General features: G+C 37.7%; 2 protein-coding genes and 1 long non-coding RNA gene across 3 annotated transcripts in view; 1 reads left to right on the top strand and 2 right to left on the bottom strand.

Moving 5' to 3' along the window:
* The window catches only part of caln1 (calneuron 1), a 68,182-nt gene extending 65,440 nt beyond the window's left edge, over nt 1–2,742 (bottom strand). Inside the window, exon 1 of the mRNA XM_008426558.2 lies at nt 2,252–2,742. The gene's annotated coding sequence lies outside the window, so the exon portion shown is untranslated. The remainder of the gene's footprint in view (nt 1–2,251) is intronic.
* Nucleotides 2,743–5,751: 3,009 nt separating this feature from the next.
* LOC108166812 (uncharacterized) overlaps nt 5,752–11,078 on the bottom strand; it is a 24,060-nt gene continuing 18,733 nt past the window's right edge. The window contains exon 3 of the long non-coding RNA XR_001777209.1: nt 5,752–5,886. This is a non-coding gene — a long non-coding RNA (uncharacterized LOC108166812). The remainder of the gene's footprint in view (nt 5,887–11,078) is intronic.
* Nucleotides 6,247–9,390, top strand: LOC103475139 (gastrula zinc finger protein XlCGF7.1-like). The gene is made up of 3 exons (XM_008426560.1): nt 6,247–6,303; nt 6,680–6,768; nt 8,427–9,390. Exons 2-3 carry the CDS (start codon nt 6,688–6,690, stop codon nt 9,285–9,287), a joined length of 942 nt encoding a protein of 313 aa, XP_008424782.1. The 5' UTR covers nt 6,247–6,303; nt 6,680–6,687; the 3' UTR covers nt 9,288–9,390.

Raw genomic sequence — 11,078 nt, 5'->3', positions numbered from 1 at the left:
AGAGAGAGAGAGAAGTGAAGAGTGTTTTGCGTTCAGTTTGGCGCTCTTACAGTGCGCTCTGCAGGTCAGTGCAGGGAGGCTGAATCACACAGAGCGCCACCGTGTGGGGGGCGGCAGCCCTCAGCAGGGGGTCCGCTGTTTCGCTCAGACCCTCCGAGACACACACACACACACACACACACACACACACGCACACACACACACGCACACACAAACACACACACACACACACACACACACTGTAATCGCATCCATGCTGCGTTCTCCATCACAACAGCTGATTATAATATTCTGATTGCAGCTCAGGATTCATGTTATTCAAATGCAGCTTATGAGTGCGGCTCTCTCACCAGGGTGTCATCCATCCAGGGGCGGCAGATCACTCCAGAATGAACAGCTACGTCAGCTGAATGAGTTTTCTGTTGCTCATCAGAAGGAGGAGCTACGCTAAGGGGCTATTTCACAATTTTTTAATGAATGTGAAATGCATTTGATTCTCAGTTTAAAGTCGAGATTATTGGACAGGAAGAACGTAAACTGGACAGTTTTGCACATTTATGAACTTGTGCAAAAACATAACAATGTGCTAGAAAAAACTCAGAAATGTTGAGATTATTTTTCTATTATTCTAAAAAAATGTGAACTAATTTTCTTTTTGAAATCTGGACTTTGTACACAAGAAATAGATCATTGTGCTATTAAGCTGTTTTTATTGTTCATCAGAAATATCTTATTGTATTTTTGTCACAAAATATAAATTGTTTTTCATTCTTTACTTCCAAACAGAAACTTAAAATAATTTATTGATCTGTTATGTCCATATTTCTTCTTGCAATGCTAGCTTTGCTCCTGAAGCTAGCGCTAAACGAAAACGTTTTTGACGAGAAAAAGGAAAAAGGAAAAAGGAAGCGTCCAGCAACTGCTGAGAAAACACATATGGACTCTTAATAATTATTGTCAATAAAACAGAGAACAAGTTAATATTTCTTGACATATTTTGAAGAGTTGTGTGTTTGCCCAGAAGCTAATGGTGTTTGGGGGTTATGTGGCATGGAGAAGTTTGGAAACTCCTCCTCTAATTTGTAATTGAAGCATTACTTCATGTTTCTTTTTTTGTTAAATTGGTAAATCCCCCCCCCCTAAATGAAACCCCCAACATCATGCATCAACTCATCCCATGAGCCAAATTTAAATCGGACCTTTAATGTTTAGTGACAACATCCATTCATCCAACGGTTAAAGACCCATGACGGTCTTCTTAAGGGTTCAGCCAATCAGGATCAAGGAACATAAACATCGCTTCCGGATTGGCTGCTTTAAAAATGCCAGCCAATCGCCTGTCAACAGCGATGCGTCCAGGTACCTCAGCGTCACAAGCTGCATTTAATTTCAAATGTTAAACATAATCCATCCATCCATCCATTTTCTTTACACCCTTGTCCCTCAGTGGGGTCAGGAGGTGCCGGTGCCTCTCCAGCTAACGTGAGAGGCGGGGTCACCCTGGACAGGTCACCAGTCTGTCGCAGGGCAACACAGAGACACACAACCATGCACACACACACTCACACCTAGGGACAATTTGGAGAGGCCAATTAACCTGACAGTCATGTTTTTGGACTGTGGGAGGAAACCGGAGTACCCGGAGAAAACCCACCATGCACAGGGAGAACATGGAGACTCCATGCAGAAAGACCGGGGCCGGGAATCGAACCCAGAACCTTCTTGCTGCAAGGCAACAGCTCTACCAACTGCACCACTGTGCAGCCCATAAACATAATCTCTACAAATATATATATAAAAATGATCCATGAATAATTTGGAATTACATGCACAAAAAAAGGATTAATTAAAATGACCAAATACTGGTAGTGAGTTTATATACACCTTGTATATAGATGTACCGGTTCATTCATTCATTCATTCATTCAAACTAAAGTGAATGAAGGGCAATCTGAGATTAAACTGAGAATAATTTAATCAAAACTAATAATTTAATGATGAACTTTACCATGAGAAAATCTTGTAAAATACATTTTAAATAAAATAACACAAGTATTTTATATCGATCCGTATAGAAAAACCGTCACTGACACAACAGGTGGACAACTGTGTGATCTAATGCCATCTGTGCAGCACACACACACACACACACACACACACACACACACACACACACACACACACACACACACACACACACACACACACACACACACACCAGTCATTTACCATCAGTAGATTTACTGCCTACCGTTGGGAGTGTTAAATATCTGGAGGTTAACAGTCAAATCTCGGATCAATGTCCGCGGAAGAATCCAGTTTATCCGCTTCAAGCGCTCCGATTCGGCGGCGCAGATCGATCCTCCTGACGGCAGAGCAAATGTTGGATTATTCCTTTATTATGACAGCGCGCCGCGGTCATTTCCTCCCGTGCTAAAGATAGAAAAATGAAAATGTCACACAAGCTGCTTGGTGTCTCTGTGGGTCCAGGCTGCTTTTATACGAGTTGGGACTTTCAGCCCAAACTCTCATCAGCCTTCAAAAAAATTTAGTTTCGACATCCGGTAGGTGTATAAATAAATCATAAAGCATAAAATGAGTCACTGAGCATTTCCTCTGAGTGGCGGTCCATGCGGGACGGATCCACGCAAACAGGTGCAGAGCGGAGATTGATGAGAGCGCAGCGGCGCTGAAGAGACTCCAACCAACACGCAACCAGGCGGGAAGCAGCGGATTGGCTGCGCTCACTCCCTCTGCAGCCGCCCGTTCATCCTCTCACTTCAGCCCGGAGAGAAAACCCGGGCAGGGGGGGAGGGAAAAGCCCTGATTGGTCCCAACTTTGACTCAAAGCGTCTTAAACTCAACGGAGGAGCAGCGATGATGGGAGCGACTGTTGTTGTTTTTTTTTGTGGTAAAAATCATGTTGAACGTTCGGGACATTTAATGCTTCAAAATCCGGCCAATCAAACAATAACGCAAAGACAGGAGAAAAAGTTGGTGAATTTAGATGATTGTCAAAAACACAACATCTTACTGTTGGTCATGTTTTTAGTGCAGATAATTAAGTACACTTGAAATAAGACAAAATTAAGTCACAAGTAAGTTTTCAGCAAGAAATAGCAGCTTGAATAAAGTAAATAATTCCTTCATTTTGGATAAATTTACATATAAATTCACACAAGTCACAAAATACAGCTTGACAAACCGTAACATTGATCCAAAACAAAGAGAGTAAAATGTCTCATATGTGCACATATGTCATTTTTGTGCAACACTTGTACAAAATGCAAAATAATTGTACATTTTATTTAATATACTTTCATAAAACTGTACAAAATAAAACTGAAAGCATATTTTTATCTCCCAAGTACTCCTACAAAATCATTGAAAAGGCTAAACTTTTTTTATTTCATGTTTTTCAAAGTAAAAAACCTTAAATGGTAGCACTTTAATGTTTTTAAATTATAAATTAATTATGCATATTTTTGTGCCATTCATTTATTTTCAACAATAAATGGCGACACCCATAAACATTGTTTACAAAACGTAACTTTAATTTACTTTTCACGAGCAAACATAACTTTTAATTTATTCAGTTTAGAGTTGCAGATGTAACATTGATTTTAGACTCACTTTTACATGCGTGTCTCATAAAATAAACATTTTTATTTCATCTTACTACTGTTGTTGTGAGGAGCGGCCATTTTGAAACGAGTGAGTTGCCTCCAGGTTCCCGCTGGGAAATCCGCCTCAGACGGCGTTGAAGATTATTCCAGTTAACTAAAACTAATGAAATAACAGAAACTTAACGAAAAATGAGAAAACATTTTTCGTTAACTGAAATAAATAAAAACGGAAACTGCAACTAACTGGAACTTAAAAAAACTAACTAAAACACTGCAAAATTAAAGATGTAATATAATTTTCAATATATGTATCAGCCTTTTAAACTGATGTAAAATAGATTGTTTTCTCCCACATAACCAGTTTACGTCAGCTGTCGGTAAATTGCGGCACTCCATGCGCCCCCTACTGGCAACGCTACGCTAGTCCACAATAGTTGGGAGGAAACAACAGAGGTTGTTTCAATCCATCCATCCATTTTCTTGCACCCTTGTCCCTCAGTGGGGTCGGGAGGGTTGCTGGTGCCCATCTCCAGCTAACGTACCGGGCGAGAGGCGGGGTCACCCTGGACAGGTCGTCAGTCTGTCGCAGGGCAACACAGAGACACACAACCAGGCACACACACACTCACACCTAGGGGCAATCTGGAGAGGCCAATCAACCTGACAGTCATGTTTTTGGACTGTGGGAGGAAACCGGAGTACCCAGAGAAAACCCACCATGCACAGGGAGAACATGGAGACTCCATGCAGAAAGACCGGGGCCGGGAATCAAACCCAGAACCTTCTTGCTGCAAGGCAACAGCTCTACCAACTGCACCACTGTGCAGCCCCAGAGGTTGTTTGAATACGTTAAAAAAAGTGTTTTCTGCTGAGCATTTGTTATCCAATCAATTCATACATAATCACAATACAATTCATTGACCTTTTCAAATCTGTACCTAAAATTTAATCAAAGTATGAAATAACTAATAAAAACTAAATTGAAACTAAACAATATTTAGCTGAACAAAAAAAACCAGCATATCCACTTTAAAAAAATTATTAAAACTAACTAACAGGAAGTCACAATGAATTAAAACAAAACTAGAATGAAAACCCTGGTTCCAGTTGACTCTTCAGACCTGGAAGTCGGAATTTCAGAAATCCGAGTAAAACTTGAACGCAGCATAAAACGACCAGGTGACCCTGAATCATCTCCCTCTCTCTCTCTCTCTGCACAAAGCAAATGTTTCTGGCTCTTATCTCCACGACGGAGCAGGAAGAAGAGTGACGATCCAACCACTCTGATGAATTACAACATAAATCAGTGTGTTGGTTCAGAAAAACGGCTTTTTACGTCAAACAGGAGCCCAGAAAATAAAGTGACACAAAAAGTTATCTGGTATTTTTTACAGGAGAACTTGGTGAACTTTAATATTTCCTAAAAATATTTCCCATCATCAGTTTGCTTCTGTGAATAAAAGGGAAGACTTGATGTGATGGTAGACGCAGAGATCTGAATAAAAACAGAGGATAAGGAATCAGGATGCATTCGGAGTCTCAATAAGAGACGAGGGACACGAGAGACGTCTTCTGCTGAGAGGACGTCCAGTGATTTAGAGTCTGGTGAGTTTTTCTGCATCTGGTTGTTACTCAATGTTGGCAGATAATAAAGTTAATGGCAGGCGTTTCCTGAACAAAGAAAAAGATATGGAAATGCACTGGAGTGGGACAATGAAATGCAAACTTCTATGTTTTTCCTTTAAATTACTTTAACATGCAGACATTATTTAATAATGAATGAAATAAAGATGTGTAAAAATTAAGCGAACACCATAATTTACCATTAAAAACTCTTGTTTGATTCTGAATTTCAACAGTAACAAACAAAAAATATAGAAAACATGAATAAATAAAAAGTGTCTGCCTATCAAAAATGCCTTTATTCGTAATAAAACACGTAATTGACTGGCCTGACCTGAAAGGCCAATCAGAAGAGTCCATCACTTCCTGGTTGGTTTTCAGTTTGACACTGAAAAGCTACGAGTCTTCAAACGGCTTTCTTCTGGTAAACCTTTAAGAAAAACTGCTTTTTATTGTCCTGCGATGCTTTAAATAACAAACTGAAGCTCCCAGAGTCCACATCTCAGATTTTTAGTTATTTATTTCTATTTCTGAGCATCGCATGGCTTGACGTTTATCCCTGGGCCGACTGGCAGCTGGAAATATGACGTTTCTCATTGCAGACGATGGATTTCAAATCCTCTGGAATCCGTTTCATCTGAACGAGGAGAAGAACCAAACGCAGGAAAAAGAACGAAAAAACAGATTATACATACAAATTGGTTAGTGATTAGCTAATGGTTAGTCAATAATGATTAGTTAAATAGATGTATAAGATGTAAATATATTTTAAGAAAATACAACATTTTCTGAGTTTATATATTTATATAATTTTATCTTTTAGATTCAATTTTGGAAAAAAAATATATTTTAGTGGATTCAGTTCATCTCCACTTTTTTAGAAGTTGTCAAAGTTTAAAAAAACAAAATTAAGAACTTTAAATGATTTGGTTCAAATTTCACAAACTTTTAGAAATCTAGAAACTGTACTCAGCTTCCGTTGCCATGGAAACCGCGGAGACGGGTCATATCAAAACAAACAGGCATGTAAACACTGACTGGACATCTCTCACTGGTAAACGGATCTTATTTGGCGTTTCTGGTGGATTTTGCAATCCAGAAACTTTTTCATAAACTCCTTCAGTTTTCATTTTATCAGTATTTTTTTTTTTTTACATTATAAATATTATCGATTTGTTTATAATTTTGATTTATTGACAATTTGCTTCAGTTAAACTGTAATTTCAGTGACTATATTTCTGCTGTGATTCCTGCAAAAAACTGCTGCGTGTTTCACATCCGCCTCGCCTGCCATTAACAAATATTTTACCACTTTCTCATATTATAAGACAAATCTTTTGTATTTTTTTTTGCTGATAGTGAATCAAAACATGTTGGTAGAATATTGTGACTTTTGCTGGGAATTTTTACTCTTCGTATTTTTGAACAAGATCACAAAATGGAGGACTTTCTGAAACTTCTGGATTTCCTGGAGGAAGATGACAGCAACATAAATGATCCAGATGCACCTTCAGCAGAGGTGAGTCGTTTGAAAATGGTCACGATGTAGAATTAAAAGCAGTGATTGTCAAAATGTGAGGCACGCCCCCTGGGGGTGTGGAGGAGTTAATGCCGTCCAAATTTTTATTTATTTTTTGCATAGATTGTTTTCTCCCACATAACTAGTTTACGTCAGCTGTCGGTAAATTGCGGCACTCCATGCGCCCCCTAGTGGCAACGCTACGCTAGTCCACAATAGTTGGGAGGAAACAACAGAGGTTGTTCAATTGAATACGTTAAAAAATACGTTTTCTGCTGAGCATTTGTTATCCAATCAATTCATACATAATCACAATACAATTCATTGACCTTTTCAAATCTGTACCTAAAATTTAATCAAAGTATGAAATAACTACTAATAAAGACTAAATTGAAACTAAACAATATTTAGCTGAACAAAAAAAAACAGCATATCCACTTTTTTAAAAAAATAATTAAAACTAACTAACAGGAAGTCACAATGAATTAAAACAAAACTAGAATGAAAACCCTGGTTCCAGTTGACTTTTCAGACCTGGAAGTCGGAATATCAGCTAATTTAATGTCTGTCAGGATTTGTTTATGTTACACATCCAACTCAACATTTTATGGTGACAACATGAAGTATGACAAGGTGCCACAACACCTGGTTGGAGATTTTAGCTGTTTTTCTGAACAAAGAAAGTACACCTGGTCCAGAAGATATTAATTTTAAAATAAAACACAAACTAGTTTTATTTCTTGAAAAACAAAATACGTAAAATCAAAAGAAAATAGTGCATTTTGCTCGTTTAAATAAATAAAACGTAACCCATATTTTTCCCAAGATTTCTTCCACTGCCTGTTTTTTTATTACTCATATTTTGCAAAAGTGAAAGATTTTCTGGGAAGATCTCAGAAATTTTTAGATCAATCTCAGAAATTTAGTGGTTTACAAAAAGGAGCACATTTCCACCCTAAACTCATAAATTCTCTAGAAAAAAAAACCATTGAAATTTCTGAGCTCCACAGGTTGAAAATTTGCTGGAATTTTCTTTTTTTAAATTTTGAGACTAATCTCAGAAATGTTCTAGAGTAAATAAATTTCAAACATTTTAAATATTCAACTTCTGAATTTCAGATGTCCATGTTTTGTTTTTAGTAAATCTCTTAGCTCAAGTTTTTTCCAGCAATTTACTTTAATCTACAAACCCTCAGTTTTCCTATCATTAGAAAATGTTAGTGTACACAGAGAAATTATTCATATTTTCTTCATATTTTCAGGTGAAGCTTTTATATACAACTAATCTCATCAAGCCCTGTTTTAAATAGTCAAAGCCCCTAAAGAGGAACAAAACATCAACAAAAAAGAAACAACAGAAAAAACAATTATTATGAATACAGTTTTGCATAGAAGAAAATGAACAAGCAATAAATTAGGAACTCCACTGTCATGAAATATGAATATATCTGCACAACTATGTGGCTAACATTGCTCTGAAGCGGCTCATATATGAGAAACACTGCAAATCAATACAGTAAACCTATTTTAGCTAAAAGGTCAACATAGCACACACTCTAAGGTTTTTTTTAAAGTGTTCGTTTTTCCTCTTCTTTTTCAAGCTCTTCTCAATTTTTTCAATTTCAGTTCAACAACCTTCATCTGATTTCCATTCACAGGAGGAGGAGAGCTGGATCTTCCAGAATGTACTTTATGAGGACGAGGGTGTGGGCAGCTTCAGTGAAAGCAAACCAAATCAGCCAGTCGACTCTGAGGAAAACCACGGCCACGACAACTGCAGAGAGAATTCAGAGAGTGTTTCCACTCAGCCGGTCAACACTAGAGAAACGGTTAATGTCTGTGACCAGTGTGGGAAGAGCTTCAGCAAATGTAGCAGGTTTGCAATGCACCAGCGCATCCACACTGGAGAGAGGCCATACAGCTGTAACCAGTGTGGGATGAGCTTCACTCAGAAAGGGTATCTGACCGGCCATCAGCTTGTTCATACGAGAGAAAGACCTTACCGCTGTGACCTGTGTGAGAAGACATTCACCCATAATGCAAGTTTGACAGTCCATCAGCGCACTCACACAGGAGAAAGACCATACAGCTGTGACCAATGTGGGAAACATTTCACTAAAAAAGTCACCTTAACAGTCCATCAGCGCATCCACACTGGAGAGAAGCCATACAGCTGTAACCAGTGTGGGAAAAAATTCACCCAGAAAGTCAATCTCATGATCCATCAGGACATCCACGCTGAATTAAAGTCATACAGCTGTGATAAGTGTGGGAAAAGTTTTACCAAAAAAATTAACTTGACAGTTCACCAGCGCACCCACACTGGAGTAAAACCATATAAGTGTGACCAGTGTGGGAAGAAATTCACTCAAAAAGGGAATATGAAGACCCATCAGCAAAGCCACACCATGGAAAAGTCTTTCACCTGTCATCAGTGTGGGAAGTGTTATATTCACAAGCAGTCTCTTACACAACATAAGAAGTCTCATCAACATGAAATATATTCACCTCAGGTCTAAAATTTCATTTGGTTGACATACAAAGATCTCAGAGAGGTCAACAAAAGATAAGTCTGACCTGAGTTAAGGCATTTCAATACAAATTATGTGAAAGCACTTTAAATGTGTGTTTTATTTTACAAAAAATCACACAACACACTCTAATTTATGAGTCAGTGAGTAACACTTTATAGCCATAAATGACACAATAGTGTAATTTCTTGTTGCTGCACCTGGTTCGCTGTGGTGACTTTAACTGTGGTATTTCCTAACAAACTGTTATTACGATGGTGGAAAGACTAATCATTATTACATAGTACCATTTTATAGCACTATCAAGTAACCATGTTAGCTTCAGTTGTAGAAATACTGTATATATTAAACATAAAGATGGGTAATGGTGGCGACAGTGGCAAGAGTTTTCCCTTCAGTCGTTGGGTCACCAGTTTGATTCCTCTGTTGTTGTGTACTTGGGCAAGACATTTAACCTGCTTTGTCTGCTGGTGTTTATCAAAATGGCTGATTTAGCTAAATGGCAGCCTAGATTCTGCTCAACTAAGATCTGCCACAATAACTTTGGTGGTGGATATATTGTCCCAGAAGTTACTGCAATAAACAATAATATTGTTGATTTGAGGCCATTCTGCATAATGCAAGAACACATTCTCAAAGGGCAATAAACTTTCAATTCTAATGAATATTTAACACTAGAACTGGAAAACACTTTAAATATCCAAAATACATAAACAAAACAGAAACAATAAAATGAGTTATGAGGTCTGTAAAGAAAAAATGTCCTTTAAATAAGGATTAGCTGAGGCCAAAGCAGCAGACTGAAAACTTTTATTATCCACTGTTTGGTAGAAAGATAGAAAAGAGAAAACAATAAATAATGCAAACCGAAGTTATTGAGTTTGTTTAAATTTATCATGTGATTAATGCAGTGGTGGAGAAAGTACTCAAAAAATTTACTTAAGTAAAAGTACAAATACACAGACAAAAATGTACTCAAGTAAAAGTAAAACTACCACATTAACATTTGTACTTAAGTAAAAGTAAAAAAGTACTAGCTTTTAAAAATACTTAAGTATTAAAAGTAAAAGTACTTGCTTAATGCATTACCTAATCGCTAATATCATTAAGTGTACCGATCATATTTAATTTTAATACATTAGAAATGTGCCATTTTAATGAACAATGCCACATGAAGCATGTTTTTATTGAGTTTACTCTGTAACATAGTTTAGACTTAGATATGTGATTCTATGCATCATAATTTCAGGGATGGAAACATCTTGTCTCCTGTCCTAAGATAGGACAGGAGACAAGATGTTTCCTGTCCTAAATAAACTTCACTTGTTTGCCACTAGTGGCATTTATTTTGAAAGAAATCCAACAGAGGGGGTGGAAAGAAGGTGGGTGGGGAGGACAGGCAACCAAGGAGCCACGTAGCAGAGTTGTAGTCAAGACCACCTAACCCAAGACCAAGCCCAGCACCCTACGTGACACAAAAAAATAAAGTTTTACCTATCAAAACTGCTTCTCAAATTGATCTGAAAGATCCACATTCCCATAAAAAAAACTAGATATTATATACTTAGAGCTGAAATAAATCTAATCAGTAAAGATCTGTCCAGAAGAATCGGATCGTTCCTGAATGTTATATCACTTTATTGCACTTTGGTACCAGTGTTGTCCCATATGTGTGACGCCTCAGTCAACACCTCCACACAATAATTCAGCGCATGAGTGACAACTTTTTTTCATCGCAGATGCAACATGTGTCTCTGTACAGCTAGCTTTGCTAGCATC

The sequence above is a fragment of the Poecilia reticulata genome, linkage group LG13, assembly GCF_000633615.1.
Source record: "Poecilia reticulata strain Guanapo linkage group LG13, Guppy_female_1.0+MT, whole genome shotgun sequence".
Taxonomy (NCBI): Eukaryota; Metazoa; Chordata; class Actinopteri; order Cyprinodontiformes; family Poeciliidae; genus Poecilia; species Poecilia reticulata.
Note: the sequence above shows the minus strand (reverse complement) of the source record. Positions and strands in the feature narration are given on the sequence as shown.